This window comes from Grus americana, chromosome 2 (genome assembly GCF_028858705.1).
Source record: "Grus americana isolate bGruAme1 chromosome 2, bGruAme1.mat, whole genome shotgun sequence".
In the NCBI taxonomy this organism is placed as follows: Eukaryota; Metazoa; Chordata; class Aves; order Gruiformes; family Gruidae; genus Grus; species Grus americana.
This window is the reverse complement of record NC_072853.1, coordinates 136,887,331-136,909,877: the sequence shown is the minus strand read 5'-3', so window position 1 is coordinate 136,909,877 and position 22,547 is coordinate 136,887,331. Positions and strand designations below refer to the sequence as shown.

Here is a 22,547-nt window from a genome sequence, read left to right as displayed (position 1 = left end):
GACTGAATAGGAAAATTGACAATATACTGTTTCAGAACGACTATGTTCCCAGAAAGATATTGAAAGAAGTTGCTGTATGCAACCAACGCATAAGTAAATTTTATTGCTAAATTGCGCAGGAAATTTGCACTGCAGATTCAGGAAATTACCTTTCTGTGTAAGATTTACTGTCATATTATTAGAAATCATGTCCGATTGGAAGAAATTTACTGTCAAAGACAGATGGAGTGATTTGAGCTGCTTCCAGATTCTTCAATGTGGTAATGAATAAAATAAATAAAAAAGGAAACACACTTAAAAATTGCATGACACGACAGCTACTGAGGAAGAATAATGTCCCACCATCCAAAACAATGAAATGGGATACTTTTGAGCAGCAGGGACGTAATTCTTTGGCACCTGTATACACACCTGCTTTGTCAGTCGTCAGGAACCTACAGATTATCAGACAACGTGAATGATGTTTAAAAAAATTTAACAGATTGTTTGAAAAGGTCTTAAATGTTACAGTATTACTGAATGTAATGAATCCCTCTAAAAAAATTGAACTGTTGTTAGCCAGGTATTTGGCATCAGAGAAAAAGTGATATCACAGGAAAAGTGGAGGAAAATAGACAAAAGATATAGAAATAGCAGGAGAAAGCTCATCTCATAAAATAATGTTCTTAGTTGTAGAGATTATGGATTTATAGTTTCACAGATTCTCAGGTTATTCGAGTACGTAGCTGGTTTTCCTTCTGGCAGATAAATACTGTCTTCATTGATTATCTCATGTAATATCTGCCCAAGTCTGTTTATAACAATGAGCTCTAGAAAAACCTCATGATAATCCAAAAACAATTCTGAAACTTGGAAGAGAAAAGCCTATGACAACTGAAAACACGTCTGAAATTTTTATGGTAATATGTGAATTTTAATAATTTTAAAAGATATGTAAAAAAAGAGACTATTATTGCCTTTACCTTCCAGAGATCAGCTGTTCCTTCAACAAGTTTGGCATTTGTTTTACAGTATTTCAGAGCCAGATGCAAACATTCAGTTCCATAGTCCAGGTCATAGTCTGTACACTGTAGTAATTAAAAAAGAATAAATATTCTTAATTAGTCTTAAAGAAATCATACTTTAAGCAATAACATATTTTCTTTCATTAATTAAACCCTACATCCCAACAGTCCTGTCCAGAATAATACACGCTGTATTAGATAAGTAAGTTCAGGATGGATCAGAAATAAAACTCTTCTAAGAAGCTTATGCCAAATTCTAGCTATCCAGCAAAGCGTTACAGAAGTAAATAAACACTTTACAACCACAAATGAATTCAGTTAGGTGCTGCAAGTATCTTGCTACACCTTTATGTTGTTAACTAAATCAATGAGAAGTTACATGTATAAAAAATTTTTGATGGAGATGAGGCCTCACCAAAAGACATCACCAACCTTCTACTAACAAAATTTTAGAGTATGGGAACATAAATTGTAGACGCATGACTCTTCAAATGCCTTGTCTGTTTTGGCTTTTGCAGCATCAAAAAAGAATGGTAGTAACTAAGAACCTCTATATTCCTTACATGTTTCCCTCTATTTTTCTCCAGTTATCTGCACACAAAATAGCAAAGTTTCATGCTGCTGCATGAGCCTTCCAGATTAAAAATAAAAAACACAACAAAAAACCAAAAAGGTTTGTTCATTTCTTAGTGATGTAGAAGAGGCATTCTTCTCTCAACACATCCTTCCCAAGCACTTTGGCTTCCTATAGTTAGTGATTATAAGAATCCTATTAATGGAAAACTGAGTAGGGGGCAGAATCTCTCAAGCCAAAACATAGGTGGGTACAAAAGCAGAAATGGGGAGCTTATCAGACAGCTCTACCTCAGGATGAATTGGCCTGATTAAGATAAGAAAGTTCTAGTCTATTTTCATATTGCTAAATTACCAGATCATCCAGAAACATGAATTACACGTAACAAAGAAGGATAATTTAAGATGGGGTTTTTCATAAAAATTGATGTATTGTATAAGACCACAGGCTGGCTAGCCCAGTATCCAGTCTCTAATAGAGGCTGACAGTGGATAGTCAAGGAGAAGTAAATAAGAACAAGGCAATTATACCTTCTTACTTCCCCAGAATACTCCCTTGGCCTCATATAAAGCTATTGCCCTGGCTTAGGAAATCCCTAAATTAAAAAGTCCCTGAGGGACACATTAAGCCAGAAGTGATTGCTTTAAGTCCTCAGTGAATTACAGCAATTTAACCCAATTACATTTTGAATAGCAGTATTTTTTTAGCACCTGAATCAGGAAGCATCTGATTCATCACTTTTCATCACATGCGCTGTTGTTCTGACAGAAAAGGGAGGGCAAAACCACCTTCTCAGCCCTTTAAAATGCTCCACCACATCTCTTCTCACGTCTTTCCACAGGCAGAGAGATCAACATCTCATCAGTCATTTAATGTGAAGGGTCTAGAGCACAAGTCTTATGAGGAGCAGCTGAAGGAACTGGGGTTGTTTAGTCTGGAGAGGAGGAGGCTGAGGGGAGACCTTATTGCTCTCTACAACTACTTGAAAGGAGGTTGTAGCCAGGTGGGTGTTGGTCTCTTCTCCCAAGTCACAAGAAATAGGACAAGAGGAAATGGCCTAAAGTTGCATCAGGGGAGGTTTAGATGGGATATTAGGAAAAATTTCTTCTTCTAGGTTAACAGTTGGACTTGATGATCTTAAAGGTCTTTTCCAACCAAAACAATTCTGTGATTCTATGTTTGGAAGTTACTTCAAAACCTTGATCAACCCTTTTGCCCTCTTTTACATTTATCTACACTTATCAATTTTATCATAACATTCTTCTACAAACCTTCTTCATTAGCCCTCATTTCTACTACCACGAAAAGATGAGTACCTCCACATCCTGTTCCAAATTATTTATGAATAAAATGAACTGCACAGGTCCCAGCACAGATCTTCACAAAACTCCACTGGTGATTTACTGCTATGAAAAATAGTCATGCACTTTACCTTGTTTCTTATCTTCTAACAAATAATCTACTCTAGTAAGTCTTTGCTCTTATCCCAAATCTGTTCAGTTTCCGTAAAGGACCTTTAGTAAAAGCTTCGGTGAAACATCTTATTATCCAAATAGGCTGTTATCAGCTTCAGCAACCTCAAACAAGATGAGAGTTAACTCCTTAAAGAATGACAATTAGCTCTGCAATGCATAAGCTTTCCTTTACAAAAGTTGAAATAACCTTTCCGCTGTGTCAAATTTAACCATGTCTACAAATTTATGTTTCGAATAAAATGTGACAGTCTAGATACTGTGCTCATTAATTCACAGTCTCCTCCAGGATTCAAGAATTCGAAGTTGTCGAGAATGCAAAAGTCTAAGTGGGTTAAAGAAGATCCAAATGAGAGTGCTGCAATACAACTTGCCTTTTTTTTTTTATAATTTCCTCAAGAAGTTTAATAAAAAAGATGAAGAAAAATTTTAGTTTCTATTCGTGTTTTATAATGCATCAATGAAATTCAAGGAATTCATCAGCATTATACATCTGAATTGTATTACTAACATACACAGAAAAATTATAGTTATCACTTTTATATTATTTAAATTAGTAATTTTTGTCATTATAGTTTGTCATGACTACAATCAAAAAGATCCTTTTACATGGCTCACTTCGAAAGAAAATTAATTTAAGTCTTATACTTCCCGACAGAATTTTTTAAGTACTTTGAGTAAAAAACCAAAAGAGACACAAGAAGATAGAGCAATTTAAAAAGCAAGACTTCTCTCAGAATACTAAAGAAAATAGGGATTTCAAAAAGACATTTTGGAATATTTTTAAATTAAGCAGAAATTATTTATATTCTTTAAATAACCAAGAAACAAAAAAGGTGAACAGAAATTATAAAGGAATAGGGAACTCTAGCTCCAAAATATGTAAAAATGGAGTGATCTCTTGAGTAAAGAAGTCCAGAGATAAATTGCCAATGAAACCAGAAACGGCCTAGTAACTTTCAATTCCAAATATTTATTACCAAAGTGTTTCATTTTTTTTGTTTTGCTTTTACAGAAAATTTCCTGGTAGAAATCAAGCTATTTTCTACTAATGTCCATAACACACAGATTTTAAAAAAAAATATTTTCATTCTGCCTCAGAATGGAAAAGAAAATTTCAGAAAAATGTATCTGTGAAAGAATTTACTTTGAATTAAAATTAAGTTACATTTTTAAATATATGGGTAACAAATGATACTAGGACAAGACTAAGCAATTCCAACTTTTTAGCAAGGTATTAATTACAGATAATTAGTAGGGAGTGGAGAAGTTCCATAAATGGGCTAAAGCATCTTGAGGGTATTGCTGGCTTCAAGGGATGAAATATGACACAAAGCAAAGTAATAATTAAAAACATATTTCACTAACACTTGTACATCATGACATTTACCACTCTAATTAGCTGTAATTGTTTAAACCTAAACATATTGTCACAGTATACTGTTCTGCAAGTCTGATACACTGATGTCAGAGGAGAACAATGAAATGGAAGTATAAACTCAAGACCAGCTTAGTTTATTATTATCCATACGCTAAACAGCTCCACAAATGAAGTTTTAAATCCATATTTAAGGTGCAGAATTTGAAAGCTTCTATATTGCTCTAAGAAATTCAGTTAATAAATTAAGCATTATCAGGGAGCACCTATAATAAAAAGTTGTAGAATATCTATGAGGAAAATTCTTACTGACCCAGGCATGCAAACATTCTCATCCTAAGTCTTCTGTATGTATTTCATTGTACATCTAGAGCCAATTCACACTACAACAATCTGTTTAAAACTCTTACTATTTCTAAAGTCTCTTTTCGACTGAAAGGCTTTTTAACATAAAGTCTGACAAGAGTACAGTTAACTGAACTCGACATGCACACATAGCTTTGTGAAACAATAGACATAGTTTAAGTTTCAGACCACAGATTTGAAATGGTGGAAACAGCTGGAAATATTGGCACAAGACATTTCCACAAAAGAAAGAAAACAGATTAGTTTAGCTGTTTAAATGACACACAAGGAAACATGTTATTTAAAAATGCTTTTGAACTGTTGAATATTCAAAGGCATTCTAATAGGTAGTTTTGGGGACTGACTTTTTTGTGGGTGGTTTTTTGTTTGTTTGTTTTCCAAGAGTGGATATTTGAATAAAGTGCTATGGGTGGAGTAAGATCCAGATTTTAGCATTACACCAATTCTTCTTCCCCTGCCCCCTAGATTAGTTTGAAAATATTTTGATAAATAATATTACTTGCTAAAATGCAAGTCATACTGTTGTTATTTAGCCATAAACATGGAACGAGGGGTTAGAGAAAAGAGCAGCTACACAGCCTGTATCTCCCTGGTACTTACTAATAGTCCATAAGCTAACTTTTTCCAATATAATCCTCTGAACAAGTGAAATCATAAGGAAGTAGTTTTTAACATTAACAATTGCTTTTACTGTTAACATGCACTATTTTACTGTATTTTTATACTGATAAAAGATTTTGAATGGATATATAGGAACTAGTAACCGTACAGCAGAACAAACACAGATGCAAGAAAAAATTTCATTACAGCATTGTCATTTCCTTATGTTTTCATCCTTCCTTAGTTCTATAGTAAGGAAACAAAATCAATATTCTTTATGTATTAACTGAAAGAAAATCTTCAGATTTGCTCCTTTACACAGGTACCTTTAAAGCCTGTATAAAGCCAGTCTTTTACGTTTCTGTAACCATCAGCTGTGTCATCTTTAGTAGTTTTTCCACTGTCAGCAGCATCTCCATTTTACTCTCCCATGTAAATCCATTCTATAACAATATCAGAACACTTGCAAGTAAAATGCATAAGTAATTAACAATAGCAGAGCTTTATGATTTTTCCAGATCCTTGCAAATCAAGTTTCAAATGCTGAAGTGCCAGAGTACATCACGAACATTCATCATCAGGAACATTTTACCAAGTTAAAAAAGAAGCAGACACAAGGTCTTGCTGAACTTGAATTGTCCTATTTTTCTCATATTTTATAAAGAAATTTTTTTTGCTGTATTCATTACCATGGAAAACAAAAATGCTGAATCCAACAGTGGACTTGCAGCAAGCACTCAGCCTACAGCAATACACCATGGCTAAATGAGAAATAACAGAAGCAGCAAAAAGAAGGAAACACGAGAACGAGGAAACAGCGAGATAAATGTGAGATCACATAAGCTCATCACTGAAAATTTCTACTGTAGTTAATTATTAAAACTGCTATGACATACATCCAGATGCAGTAGTGCTTCACAGTGAAGAGAATAAAGATACAGCAATTTATTCTGTAACAGAATTAAGCAAGTTTGGTTTTCTACAGATCTGTAACTATATCCCAATGCCTTTCACTGCAGTAACTGCAAGCTCTCTGTACATGCCATGATTTCCCTGCACTCTACTGTCAGATCCCCTGAACACTTCCTGACTGCCCATTGAAATATTTTGGTACTTAAGTTGCTTCTGACTCCACTAAATACCTGTTAAAGAATTTATACATTGGTTGGTTCCAAGATCCCATGCACTAAAAGGTGTATGACCAAGAAAAACAGATGACAGCTGAATTCACATTTCAGCCATGGAGTTGAAGGCCTAAGAGCCTGAGGACTCTGAGGCTCCAGCCTCCTCTCAGTGAAGGCATTCATTTGAGTTTCCCTCCTCCTCACACTCACTGATTTTTCAAAAACTATATAGGGACTTAACGTCACTGAAGTTGCCTCCATCAATTTGGATTGAAATCATGATCTTAAAGGTCTTTTCCAACCTAAATTATATATGAAATTGAACAAAATGTGCCATTAAAGGTTTAAAATATTATTGAGACGAGGGTTAAAAACAAGTAATGCTTTCATGTATCCTTTTAATAGTAGAAGTTACAAACGAAAGAGTAATTTTGCTTCTTCCCTTTCTGGAACAAGTGTCCTGGGTTAATGAATGCAGTCCACGCTGCCATCACCAGCAACCACATTCTATACGCCTGCTGTAGGCATATGAACTCCCAAGTCAAGTCAACTATGCATTTTCTTCCTATTAGTTGTCTTTGAAAGCAGTTTATAATCTCTCCTTATGTTGAGGCTGACAATTACTGTTTGCTGCTGGCAGCAGGAATCCCACAGGCAAGACTGAGAAGCACAAACGCACAGTGTGGGCAACGTGAAATTTGCTTTCCCTATCACTGTTTAAAGTTTTAGCTACTAGCCGAGGTTAGGGATAATTCTACTCTTTTTTTTCTTTAAACACAAATTTGTTTGAAAAGCTCACTGTCACAATATGTAAAAGCAGAAACTCAGTGGGATTCAGAAATGCATATGGATGCAGAGAACAAATATATAAAAGTCTGCATTTCTGAGCATAAATTAAACAAAATCATTGTGTAAGATCCAGGAACAAAATTTTTATGTGGCTATTTCTTTCCATTGTGGACAGATTCCTTCAACTTTCTTCCAAGCAATAAATCACACATGATTCTGTGACCAAAAGACAGGATCTAGGATTAATGAGCTAGATTGAAAAACCCTTGTTTTCAGTGTCCCATTCTATCAAAATCACTTTGAAAAAAATGTCATTGATTTAGATTCAGGGAATCATACAAAAGGTAACTAGACAATTAGAAAATATATCCATTTTATTGAGTGTCATTTTCTAGCTCTGAGCTCAGAATTAAACAGAAGCTGAAGTATAACTACAAGATTAGGTCCTAGCCCCAGCATCCTTAAGTGTGACTCTGGATAAAAGAAACAGAAAGATCAAGTTTTAAAATTCTTTTGAGAAAGCGTTAAAAGCTATCTTTTCTGTTCTTAAATCCAAGATACTTGCAGATACCCTACAGGATTATTATTATAGCATTTGTATCATTGCCTCAAGTTGCTCCAGGGGAGGTTTAGATTACATATTAGAAAAATATTTTCACGAAAAAGGTTGTCAAGCATTGGAACAGGCTGCCCAGGGAAGCGGTTGAGTCACCATCCCTGGAGGTATTTAAAAGACGTGTAGATGTGGTGCTTAGGGATATGGTTTAGTGGTGGGCTTGGCAGTGTTAGGTTAATGGTTGGACTTGATGATCTTAAAGGTCTTTTCCAACCTAAACGATACTATGATTCTATGATTGAAGCCTACTCTTTAAGTCTTAATCTTATTCTGGCTACTACTGCTTCTGTCTCTGCAAAAGGAGAGGTCCAAACAAACCAATCATCCTGTAAAAGAAGTACATGTGCTCAACTTTACACCAAAATCATAAAAACACTAATACTATCATTTTGAAAATCCCTAGCTCTGTTTGAACGTTAGATGGAGAGTCCTAAGCCCTATGTACCCGGAGTAATCCATAATTCAGTCCTTCAGAGAATGAGGTCTGCTATGTTCCCCTAGACAAATCATGATCAACCTGTAGAGAAAGGGGAAAAAGTGCAGCTTTGCTATTAAGGAATAAAAACTTAATCAAGAATAACTAAAGGTGCTTTGCTGAGGAAAGATGGGTACCAGTAGGCACAACAAAGAAATGTCAAGGGTTGTGTCTATGTTACCCATTTAGTGTGCAGGAGAGGTTCTTTTTGGTGCAAGTCTTTCCTGCATCCCTACTCAGAATCATACAAAAGGCACTTGACTGTTCTGCTGGAGAGCACAAAGTAATCTCCCTTTTGGTGGAATCAAGATGAAAGTCATATGCAAGGGCACCTGCTAAAGCACATCATTTGCAGTGGGGACACTAGATGCCCTAGCAGCCAGGACTCAGCATGCATTGTGTCCATGTGACTTGCAACTGAGATGAATATCACTGCTGGTAAAGTCCCAGTTTATACATACAATCCTGAAACAGTAACAGATCACAAAAAAAATCAAACCTCAGTCTTACCCTGTCTTTCTCTCTTTGTGCCGCACCAGCAGATACATTCCTAATGTTATTCCAAAGTCCACACAAACTAGCAAAATGAAAATGAGAATACAAACTAGGTGAGAATAAACAACGCTACTGGTATGAAGATGAAATACCTGATGCAACCACGAGCTAGTTATTAATCAGACTGACTGCATAAAACAGGTCCTGAGTAACCATGAGACAGTACTGATTTTCCTGGTACCAGAAAAGGACACCAGAGTCATTTTGAGCATGCAGCTGAATATGGAATTTCAGACCTCATACACAATTTCAGCTTTTTAAAAAGTCATGTTTTAGTTACAACATCAAAAAGAAATAAGAAAACGTTAATATTCTATGTGACAACAATAGCAGTCAAAATACTGTTTAAAGCTGACGCTTTAAAAAATCATATTGTAAATTGGAAAAATATTTTGAAAAGAGTTATATGGACAAGACAGAAAAATCTTGTCCCAATGTAGAAAAACTACAGATTTAGGTTACTCTAAGAAAATGTAAAGAAGTGATTGTTCATATTCTCCCAGTAAAGAGATTTCTAAATATATTAAATTCTAAAATTAAGTAACCAACAGAAAATTTAATCAGGCTTAGAAGCAGAGGTGAACCAAATTCAGGCCAAGTTACAATGCATATTTTTAAATTTTTTGAACAGATAAGATTATTCACTCTTGAATCAATTTACTTAAGAGAATCACCTCTTGAAATTTTGCAAGATCATAAATGGTCCTTTTCCTTACCTTTTGATACACTAAACTGTCAGTAGCTAGGAGATTAAAAGCCCTAGCATCACTACCTTGTTTTCTTCTTTGCTCTCTCAAAGCAAGCCACAGTTGACAATTTAGATGGGTGGTCTCCCATATGCTGGATACAGTGATTCTCGCTCAGTATTCAGCATTTTTTGAGCCTGTGCCAAAGGGGTGATTCTTGCAGATACAGTACACTTATCAGGGTAAATCCAGTAACACTTACAACAATACTCTCATAATCCAGCCAAACTTCCAACTTAAATAATTGCAGTGTATGTCTCTAACATAGATTATATCTGAAGACAAAATGCCTTTTCACTGCTACAGAGATGCCAGATTTCACCCAGGGTGTGACAGCTTTGCACCACTCCACCAGACAGTTCCAAGAGCTCATATGTGAATTTGCAAAGTGCTTTGAGATCCTACAGGATGAGGAGTGCCATAAAATGGAAGTCATTATCCCGTTAGCAAAATAACTTTTTATTTTTTTCTTATGCAAGGCATTAGAATTTCTCCAAACATTCTTGTGGCAGAAATTAATTAGGGCAAGGTGGGGATTCATACAATATCCTGGCTCTGCCATTGCGCCAAAGAACTAATCAAGTACAGAGCTATCTAAACTAGCACAGTTTTCTCAATAGACCACCAATCTAGCTTCAGGTTTTGAATAAACGAAAGCATTACTGACAAAATTCATTTAGTGTATATATATCCTGAAAAAAAATCTGTAGAATTGGGTAGGTTTTAAGGATAGGGAAAGGGAAAAAAATACTTATTCCTCTAAATCTCAGGACAAAGCTGCTAGAGTAAAAGACACCAGATGAAGTAACTGTAAAATCTCTTTGGAAAACAGAACTACAACCTGAAGACTGTATAAATTAGGATATTCATTTAAGTGAGGTTGACAACCCTGTGTGCAGCAGCCTGAAGATGGAGAAATGCAGATCAAAACCCTCTGCAAAACTGCATTATTAAAAAGTTAGCTGCATTGAAATTTTGCATCAAAACCAAAAAATTACCAATTTTCAGCAGGAATAAAATAGAACAGAACTCAAGTTCTACTGAAGTTCCAAAGAAACAATTTTTAAATGGGACTAAAACCAGAGATAAAATCCAAGCCAAAATGGACCAGAACAAGGCAAGGGTGCTGTTAACAAAGTAAAAACTTCTCATGTAAGGAGAAATGAGATACTAGGTTTTCTTTCAACATAAGGAGCTACACAGATTGCCTTGTCAAACAATCAGATCTAAAATCCTAATGACCCATGGACAAATCAGCAGAAAGACCTCCTTAGTTAGGTTATTTCATATGCTTAGACTCCACATTGCAAAACTCACAGATAGTCCCCATCTTGATACTACTATACAGCTAATTAAAATCTATATAATTATACCATCAAAGGAACTGGAGTAGGAATTTCAATAAACTGAAATAATCCATGCTACTTTCCTATTTAGCCAAGTAGGTTGACGTGGTAGGTAACCAGGTAGGTAGCTACACTAAAACTGTAATTACCTATTACATTTCACAGGCAGATGGAAGTATGCTGCCTTTAGGACTCCATACAAAGAAAAGCATTGGCTTGTAGTACTATCCTCATACAAATCATACAAGTAGTAGATTACTATTATTTTTAGCTAGCTCTTGTCTAATTCACGAATCACTTCTTGATTCAGTATTTCAGAATAAAGTTGATGAGAAGGAAGAAAAGCTATAGATACAAACTGGAATACAGAATTAGGAAAAATGATGTTACATGATATATATTTAGAAGACCTGAATGTATAACTACAAAATACAAAAGCAAAGTGGGTGACCAAAGCTGAAGACAGTGTAAAAGGAAGTGGATCTCCATACACACACAAACAGAGAGCATATAGAAACCATAAAATACTTTTGAAGAATGAGGTAAACTGATCATCCTTACAACATAATACACTTAATAAAACATGTCTGACTATTTTAAAAAGATGAAGGCCAAGAAACAACCCATTACAGCTTATGATAAAATCTATATATCTTACCTACTTTTTGTCATATGTTAAAAACATTGGTGATCTCTTTTTCAGTGTTTTTACACTACAAAAACACATCACCAACTCATGATTTAATAGCATCAGGCAAAATAATGTTTTCTCCAAGCGAATGTAAATATTGAGCCGTTCAGCCTTGCCACAGCTTAGATGCCTTGGCATACTCAAAGTTTCATATTTGGTGAATGTTAAAAACAAAAGTTGAGATGCCTTGAAGATTCAGCTATCTTTAGTTCTAGGAGGGAGGTGAGCAGTGGGGTTTTTTTCAGGACTCCAGCATTAGACTTAAACGCCCAATCTCTGCCTCACTCACATTTTGAGCCTTCAGTCCTTCTTCTGAATCTGACCCTTGCTCCCAAAGTTGCCAAGGTTTTAGTCAACAATTTGTCCGCTACTGTTCATTTAATCGCCTGTTGCTCCTGGCAATGTTAATTTGACAGACATTGATTTCTTTAACAAAGAATAAACCCACAGGAAAATCCCCAAATCAGTCTAGACATTTTGCCTCGAAGGACTTGCCTGACCTATGCCAAAATATTACTAAACTGCTACAGCTGACTCCACTTCCCCGCTACAGAGGATACTAAAATGCTTCACACATGTTTGAAGAAGAATCCCAGTAATGCTGTGCCCTTTCAAAAAGCACTTTAGAAGTTTACAAAATCCACATGGAATACACTCCCTATTATTTACATACAGAAAAGACAATACGTTGAGCAAATACTTCTACAATGGGCCTAACAATAGCCAACTTCCTTTCTTACTCTGGCAAAATCTTCCCTGAACATTCTCAGGGGTTTGTTAGATGAGAACAATTTTGGGATTTCCTTTTCTTCCACTGAGAACCAGGTTGGACAGTTTGCAGAATATCTCTTCTCCCCATCTCAACCTCATGTGGGGACATCTTGTAATGATTTTTTGGGGGGAATGGAAGAACATCTGCCTTGCAGAATTTAGCATCAAAGTATTTGCATGATTCTCCCTGACACACTATTACTTTGTATCTTGTCATTACTATGCTTATATATAGCAGCTCTCTCCTATGCAGGCAGATGTTGTAATGTCCCATAAGTAAATGTTATTGCTTATTTTCCAAAAAGTGGGTAATGTTGGCTATGAACAGATGTATTAATTCAGTGAGGCCCCAAAAAGTACTAATCTCTACATAGTTTCTACACAGATTAGATAGAAGCCCTAAAGTCAGTCTGTTCCGTGTGGATATCTGTAAGGAAGTTACAGACAAACATCAGAGAAACATCTCTAAACATGCTGAAGCTCATTCATTCTTTCAATGAATAATCCTACTTCCTGTTCCTATTTTTTTTTAATCTTTTTATTTCAGCTTCATTGTTCTGATTAGCTAAATATAAGCTTCCATAATCTCAAAAGGTCCACTACTAACAGATGATTAAACTAACTACATATGCAATACAAACACCTCCAAAAATGGCATAGCTTTTGTGGTAAATTTTCCTACATACAGAAGATCTTAAGCCTAAGTCTAAAACAATGTATAAAAGATTAACAGAAAAAAATTGTGTATCAAAATTATTTTTAAAAATTAAGATTGTTATAAGCCTATCACTCTAACTTTACATAGTGATCAGACTTTGCCATGCCATCCACATATGAAGGATTCCTGCAGAATAACCTTCTAACACGTTCCCCCCTTCCTCCAGCAGTGTGTAGCTCTTCCCTCTTACAAGGTCCTCGGCTCCACCAGACTGGTCACATTGGTGAGCAATTCTATTGCATCCCCAGCATTCACGCTGGCAACCCTCTAACCATCATATCATCTTCCATAGGCTTTTTGTTTACATCTCTGACACAGAAGCTAGTCGGCATCTTCCACATATCGCTCCTCTTCTCATACACTTTCAGTTGTTTCTCTGCCAGATCAGGACAGGCAAAGCTTTTTAATTGTTCCTGCTACCTTCCTTACTTTGGCAGATGATACATTTCAAATACACAATGCTTTGTTAAGTTTGGGTATTTCAGCCTTTGCATATTGTGGTTGTGTTACTTTGTACACATGTAACATGACACAACAAGATGCTTTGTGTTAAAAGACAAAAGATCTCTGAGGTGTCTGTGCATTTCACAATATGTCAGACACAGGTATTACAGAAATCAGTCTCAGCCTACTGTCATTAAAGGAAAAAGGTAGTCTACCTGACTTCCTGATACTCTAATTCCTTAAAAGATACTGCTCCAGGGGAACACTTGACTTCTAGTAAGTGAAGTCTTTCCCCCCTACCACTTCCTCCTCCCAGGCTTACAGGATCATACTTCACATTTGTTCCTATTTAATTTAAAAAGCTGAACAGAAACATGAAACTACCTTAAGCAAAAATGAACAAGTCTGGTCTGAGGAATTTATCCTTTATTTGCTATCTTTGGAAAGGGTGGATTTTTAATTAACACTTAAACTTTTCTGATTTCCCTTAGGGCTGATAAGAATAGAAAAGAAACATGCGTTTCCAAATATCAGGAATTTAATTCTTATTAACCTAAAAAAGAAAAATCCAACTGGCTGTTTTTGTCCAAGGTAGGTTAGAACTGAAGTAGATCATGGGTTCTGCAATTCTACAACTTTTCCACAGGTTTTACTACTTATTAGAGATTTGTATTTTTTATTTTAAAAAGTTTAACTTGTCCACTACTAATATTTACTGAAGGTTAGTGCTATGGTTCATTACATTGTGCAGGAAACAAGAACTCACAAATTAGGACATATCAGAACTAAGAGCACTGATGCAACATTACGTTTATCCCCTTAACACATTTATATGGCCTTTTACCCAACATCCCAAGGAAAACCCCTGGCTAAGGTAAAGCCTCCTGCCTGTGAGATACCACACACATTATAAATACAGTTCTTTCTCCTCGTGCAGTTGTTCGCATCTGTCACTTGTCCACCTTGTGTCAAGCATGCATCATACAAATAAAAGTTATAACTTTCGTAAGTTTTATAAATTGTGACTTTTATAAATTTTATAAATTTAACAAATTGAAGGGCATGAAAGCAGTGCTGTACTTCATAAGAATATGAGGTGAGGAGGCATATATATGATGAGTGACACAGTAACACTCAGGCATATATGTAAGGAGGCCTGTATAATTCATCCTTCTCACCTCGGGACCTTCCCAATGCCAAATTCCAAAGTCCTACTACAAAGTGGAGGCATCAGAATACTTCACTGAAATAGAAGTAAACAATTGTTTTCCCATGTTTCATATAACCAACTGAACACAGAGACTTGCAACAAAAAGTGTCAAGCAGCATTAAGTACAGGCATAAGTGCCTGTATCTGCCAAAATCCCATTATGCCTATTGATTTATTATAGCTAAGTGCTCTATCTAATCACACATAAGTCAGAGTAGTGAGGCCTTATAAGATCAAGACATCATTTTAGCTTCACTGGCTGTTGTGGGCTCTGAACAGCTGCTTAATTTCAATATTGACTTCAAATGGTTTTAGTCTGGTTTATGTGATGTCCAATTCAGGGGCCAAGAAGTATCCTGAGTTAAAGTAAAATGTATAGCAACGTAACAGAAACTTTATAAAAATGTTGAAATCAGTAGCACTATGCTGGGGTGGACACAGTAGCTATTTCCTGAGCAGTGGTCTTTTGATCCTGCTACACTGGAGCAATTATCATTTCAGGTAGAAGAATACTGAAGAATTTTCCCTCCTCTGTTGCACGTCCACTTATTTGCTGCATCACAAGAAGGCAGGCACAAAGTACTTGCAAATTCATCTTTTGCCAAGAAACAATGGTTCTCAAACTACTTGCATTCCCCCAATAAAAAAGTAAAAAGATGGGACATCTGAACGTCTTTTTTTTTTCCTCTGAAGCATATACACAGCCATATCAAAAAAAGCTGCTTCCACCACTAACTGATGTTAAAATTGATGCTAACTGAAAGAGTCTGAGATTATTTTTAAGGAAGAATTTTCATAAATCTATACTATTGTTTCAGTATGGTTAAAAAAAATTATTCAAAATTAATCATCAGAAGACCTAGAAGTATCTAGTACCTCACCAACATTTTTTTTGATTGCTCTTCCGATTTCAGATTTATTTACTTCTCTGGGGATTAAAAACAAATCACCCAACCCTACGTTGCCAGCAGAAGTCCTTGGCTACCTTATAACAGCAGAGTAGAAAGATGAAAGAATTTCCACATCAGGATCTAGAAATATTATGTAATTGTGAGAGGAGGACCATCCCAAAGAACAGAAGATTTCAAGGTACTACACCTAGTAAAAGGAGATGTGACTAGTGGAAAAAGAAATCCTTTTGAAAACAATAAAATGCATACCTTCTTGCAGAACCTAATTCTCTCACACAACACAAGCAAAAATTAGAAACATAATGGAAATGATTTCATAGCATACTTCAGAGGTAATGGCTGGAATACTTAAGCCTGTTTCTGGGTAACGGACCAAACAGACTCTAATTTGGTGTCACTTCCCATCCAACATTTTTTCTTTTTTTTCAAAAAGTGGTTGAATAAGGAAAACCCAAAGTCAGAAAAATTACTTTAAAAAATAAAAATTCTGGATTTAACCTTTGAAAATCCCTGTTAAAGTGGGCTTAAATATCAGATATGCAGGCGATGAAGAATATTTGTTTTAATGAGCTCTCAAAGTCATTACAAAGACAACAGAGGGCATGCAATTTTTGAGCAACAAAATTTAAAAGGTTTCATGGCACGACTATAAAGCTGAGAAGTTAGTAGTTATAATGTCAGAAATCTTGACATTGTCACAGTTAAATCAGAAAGTAACATATATCTGAACAAAGAAGATCCATTTGGAATATGTATCTCTGTTCTAGGCAACAGTAAGAGTGAAAACTAAATTGAGATCCAGCACACAAAAATGAGATGCACCACAATGAAATGCATGCAAACAACCTAGCTGAATGTCCTCAAAATCTGTGCTGGATTTTTGGCACCAAATGTAAAGGAAATTGACTGTAGTATACATATATTTTAAGATAATATTGTAAACCAATCCTTGGCATTTGTTATACCTACTTCAATTAGTTTTACATACAAGGCATATATTTTTCCCCAAATCATTACTATCATTTTTAATCAAGCAAGAAATAGAAAAAAGTTTTCTAAGGAAATTACTTTTAATTTGATACAGATCATAGCAAAGTATTTTTACATATTTTAATTGTGTTAATAAGCTTCTTCCTTTCTAGTTCTAAATACATTCAAAACAGTAATAAAAGGAGGAGCCCTAGTCTGCTCTGCCCAGATTGCTACCAGACAAGAAGAGCAAAAAAAGACTATAGATGGCAAACCTGTAAGGATCAGAGAACTGAGCTTTAATTGAATATTGCAACTTAGTGGTCAAGATACTCAGAGATCTTACATTCATGAAAAAGAACACATTTGGAAGTAAACTCTCTAAATCTACCTACTCACATCAGATAATGCATTTAAATAGAGACAGAGTTTAAAAGCAGTATTCCACATTACCCACAATGTAACTGAAAAGCCTATGTTACTTGAAGCAATAATTCAAATGGACAGTTTCTTTCTAAGGAATGCATGTTTGACTGTTGTTTTTCCCCACACTGTTGTTGCATAAAGGTCACAACTGTATAAAATAGACAGGAGTGGGATAATGATCCCATGCCGAGTCAGCCAAAATGAATTCCATTCCATTCCCAGCTTTGTGAACAACTTGCAACATGAGTAACAAAATTATTTTATCTTTTTCTTTTTTTTTTTTTTTCCAAGTGTACCATGATACTTACCTACTTTACCAGGTTGCTGTGGAAACTAATGACAGGTATGTTAATATTCAGGAAGCATCATAAGCTGCATCCATTCCTACAAAAATCTGTCCTACAGTAGCTTGACTAAGTTTTTCAGGACAACGATTATCTTTTTTTATTTGTTTGTACAGTTCCCAGAACAATAGGGTCTTAATCCTTGACTTGGACAGCCAGGCACCATTGAAACATAAATAATTAGCAAACAATATGAGTTGAGAGATTCAGCAAAGTGTTATCCTTCCCAGAGCTCCAAGGCACAGAGCATTTAAATGACCAGAATTTAGCCAATGCAAAGGGAACTGGGGACAAGGAACCATAGCCTTGGTTGCTTGCTAACAACTTTGGTGGCTTGTTCTTGAAAGAGCAGGGATACAAAAAAGATGACTGATGGAATGCATATGTGAGAAGAGAACACTATTCAGAGGAGCATAGGGACTGCAAGTTGCTATTTGAGCAAGGAATTTAGGGCAAAAGCTTTTTATTTGCCAGTTCTACTGTATCTGCAAACTAAGAGCAAACACAGTAGGAAAAAAATAGGGGGTTGTTTTGGGGTGGGTTTTTTGGAGAAACAACACATAAACATGCAATTTGCCAAAAGAAATACACATCAATAAGAAAGAAACAGTTGTATAACCAACAGTAGCTGTTGTGTCTTGAGAGGTGTCCTATGCACACATATACTGCCTTTATCATGAGTATGTCCTCTACATTCAAGCTAGAGCCTCACTTAGAAGTTTCAGCTGTGTGTTTTCATATACACGAAGAACATCACCCTGCTTCCCATCAGAAGTAAACAGGTTAGAGCTAGTCCAATCACTTGAGTAGCCCTTCATCTTGGACAGCCCTTCATCTTCAGCATCTAAGAATATCTTCAAGTATCAAGCATAAAGGGTATGATGTGGAATTTGTGCCAACATTTCTAAGTAAAACAATTACTTAACAATTAGGCGACTGTTTCGTCTTCATTGCCTCTCCACACATTTGTTCTGTTGTTGGTGACTTCTAAGCTATGTGCTCTCTGAAGGTGGTACCAGTAATTTGGGCTTGTTTACTCTAGAAATGAAAGACTGATGGGAAGCATGACTGTCAGCATTACTGGAGTGAAAAATAATTCCTTCCATGTGACAAATGAAGAAATACTCTGCTTCCAGTCAGTCTGGAAGATACCTGGAGGACAGGCAATTTCCACAAGGTGATGAATGAAAAGGAAGTAGAATGCTGAGACGAAAGCCTGGAGTATTTCCAGTAAACTGTGAATGCAGGGTGGGGCAAATGAAAGCAGTCTTCAAGAAGGATAAAGGCAAAAAAGTCAGGGTTTAATACACTACCCACAATTTTTATTTTCTTAAATAAAGATGATGTTAAAGCAATATATTAGGAAAAAAATGAAGAGAAAATTACAACGGAGACTAAGTAAATATTATTTTCAGCCACTAATCAAAGTATGTACAACACATTAACCCACTCATTTAAGTAATCTATTTAATGCACAATAAAAACTAAAGCAAATGTGTCTTTCCAATAGTTTAGACCCTTCACCCCCTCTTGTATTTGGCAGTTTGATAATTCAAAAACTTGAATAGATTAGAATTATAAAGCATTTTCATCAAAAGACTACAGAGAAGTAACATGCATGCAGTTCGACGTGCTCTGAAATAAGTGCTGGATCTCTGTATTTGAAAGAAGAGAAATAAAGTTATCTCTTTTTTGTAACTAAAGTAAATGATTAAAAAAAGTCTTCGAAAGTCTCAAAGCCTTACCTGTTGGTATGCTTCATAGATTATATCAAACAAGAAAGCCTGAGGCATTTCACTCGCTCTGTACCTGGCACGTTCCAATGAGTGGTCTAAGCAGCCATTTGCAGCAGATGCAATAACGGTAGAAACTAGAGGGCGAATTGCTCCTGCTGCCTGTGGAACAAAACACAAAGAGAGGCCCAAATGTTATTAATATTAATATATATCAGCTGCAGTCAAAAAAAAAAAAGAGCTTTAAAATATATTTTCATTTTATCTTTTATATATCTCATAATGGATAAGTCATACTACTTAGTCTGTATGAGACTTAACACGAATATAGCAACGGAAGACTGTATAAGTACACACTGAGGGCTAATTTACAAAAAAAAATAAAAAATATCTTAAGTCCTTCATAAGCATCTACTGCAAATAGATGTACAGATCTGAGATGTTTGTTTTTCAGACTTTCTCTTACATACATATTACGTGGTTTCTGTGAGGACAGTTCTAGGCCTATTCAGATATCAGCCAGCAGGAGACACACCTGAGAGATCTTGGCAATCCACAATATCTATTGCTTTCACAGATTTCAATTTGGCTAAACTGCTCAGAAATAAGCAACAGGAAAAGTTTCAGAAAATGGAGCTTGTTCCTCTGTGTTGAATTCACCCTGTGAAATACCGAGCAACCACACTTACCAGTATTCAATATCCAGCAGCTGTGTGTCCCAAAACAGACATTTAAATGCTTATATTTCAGTTTTGGTTTTGCTTAGATTTGAAACCAGTTAAACATATATCTTTGATCTTTTCATCAGTATAAAGTATTAAAGATCTATGGCATCTCCGAAACAGAATACTCCTAGCTGGTTTTAGTCATTTTGATACCAGAAAGTTACCCACAACTCGTCAGTCACTTACCAAATGCTCACACGAACTTTCTATGACACTAAAGGCAATTGGGACAAGAGATGTTCATACAATAATGAAGAAAAGGATGCAAAGATAGAACATTGCTTATCAAGTTACAGCCCAAAAAGCATGCTCCCTAACAATGCTAACCACTGAGAACGGTGTCCTTACACTATACTATTATCTATTTTTAAGAATAATAAAAAAAGAATAATTTATGCTGTTCCAAAACACTTGGAATTATCCAACATCTTAAATCAGTATACCTAGAAAACCACTCCCAATGGTGAATTCCGACAGTCTTCACTGGAGCCACAAAAGATCTTCTGAGGTCTAGTGAGCTTTGACACAGAAAAAGAAAATAGGTCTCATCACGTAAAATAAGAACATTGTTATTGTTGATTTCATTTATCTTCCGTTGGCAAATCGTGCCCTCATCCATATGAGTCCTCTCCATTCTTACAATACTTCTGACCTCAGATAAGCACAGACTGGCAGAATGAGACACCAACAGTGAGCCTAAAGTTTTTTTCCTCTCAGAAAGAATTAGTTGTCCTCCCTCCCTCTTTCACACTACTGAACAATAAACTAAAGAGGAATGCAGTCAGCATGTTGAGTACTTTATGAGCTCTCAAATACAGCTTCTTAGTTCATTCTTTTACAGAATGAGGACAGAGATGTGAACCAATTCTTCATGCCCAAAGAGTTCTGATATGCATGAGCTACCAGGGTAGGGAGAAAGGAGAGAAAAGATTCAAAGATATTCATATGACAAGAGAAATTTCCAAATCACTTTCTCAAAATCTGAAAAGTACTTTTTCTTTCTAATACATGGGAAGAGATATCTATATAAAACACTACATGGAGCAAAACACTATCATCCAAAGGCAAAACATTGTACAGGAAGATCAGCGAGACCTATGAAATCACAGAACTGTCTGTAAAAGATCTCAAGAGCTCATCTAGTCCATCTTTCTGTCCTAAGAAGGATCAATTTCACTCCTGTAATAGAAAAGACAAACTGACAAAACTAAATGCCACTATAATTTTAGTAATACGTCAGTGTATTAAATGAGGAGTAAATTTAACAGATGTACTTCGAGGAAAAGCTGTGCATAAGCAGAAGTAGAGACTAAATTATCTGCAACTTGTCCCCTCTCTATTTCCTATGATTCCAGAACATGGATTATTACCTCTATATCCCAGCTGCTGGGCGTTTGGACTATGTTATTTTGCTCTGCCATCATATTTTAATTGGTCACACACACAAAATTATAAAATTAGAAGGTCATGGGAAAAGAGAGAGCAGCATGTTAGCCACAGCTTTTCTGTAATTAGTTAAATATATTTGATTTTTTTTTCCTGAAACAGTTACCATTCCAGAAAACCAGTTAGCAAAAGAGGATTTGTTAGGCTGATCCAATATTTTATTACAGTTTTTAACAATCATGTCATGTTACATTTTAAGCATAAAACAGGCCAAGAGAATACAATGTGACTTGCGTAACCAAATCTCGTAAGTGAAACATGCACTCCGAGGAACAAAAAACCAAACTGCAATACTAAATAAAATTGAAATACTCAAAATTATATTCTTAAAAGAGCTCTGAAACACATTGTTTTCTTGACATCTGGTTTATTGCACAATAAAAATTCATGAATGTCTGTATCTGTATTTTTGTGACAATACTGAACCACATCGCCTGCTCTGTTGAGACCTAGCTCTTCCAGAAGATTCAGGAAGAGCTAATTTCTAATAAATCCAAACACATTATTTGTTTAAAAACCCCAATTAACATCTCCAGTAATTGAAAGCTTCGTGGCACCTAAAATTTAACAAATGGTATTTTTCAAACAACCACAGTTTTGCTTTACATTACCCCAGAACTGAGTCCAGTGTGGCAGGCTGAGTTTCTCACCTGTCCTCCCTCCATTTCAATGAGAAGTCACAAGTTGGGTGCAGAAAGATGTCTCCTGCAGCAAGTCCACTCCAACTATACCTGACACTGACTGAAAACGTGAAATTTACTTCAAAGAATAAGATTTATGGCTGACTTCTGATCATGCGAGGGAGAGAAATTCTAACTGTGTATGCAGTAACAGGAAAACTAACAGTCATTTGATTAAAAATAATCAGCTTTTATTCCAAAAAAGGACAACTCAGTCCATGGCTGCTCTGTGCTCTAAGAGCAGAATGCAGAGCTCTAGTACTTACTAAAGCCTAGAAGTTTCTCCTGCACGGAAAACCTTCCTATGAGGAGTGGCTGAGTTCCAAAAGCCATGAACTAGAGCATATTTGCTAAGGTGTAGCACTGAGCTGAAACATTAAAATCCTAAGCTACAGAAACCAGTGGTTTGTTTCGCTCAGTACTGGCTCACCTTT

At 35.8% G+C, this 22,547-nt stretch overlaps 1 protein-coding gene across 2 annotated transcripts in view; it reads right to left on the bottom strand.

The window, feature by feature from the left end:
* The window catches only part of CRPPA (CDP-L-ribitol pyrophosphorylase A), a 123,044-nt gene that overhangs the window by 77,555 nt on the left and 22,942 nt on the right, over nt 1-22,547 (bottom strand). For both annotated transcript variants that reach the window (XM_054816314.1, XM_054816315.1), the window contains exons 3-4: nt 19,275-19,424; nt 963-1,067 (exon numbers count right to left, since the gene is read on the bottom strand). In XM_054816314.1, coding sequence (XP_054672289.1) covers nt 963-1,067; nt 19,275-19,424 — 255 coding nt within the window. The remainder of the gene's footprint in view (nt 1-962; nt 1,068-19,274; nt 19,425-22,547) is intronic.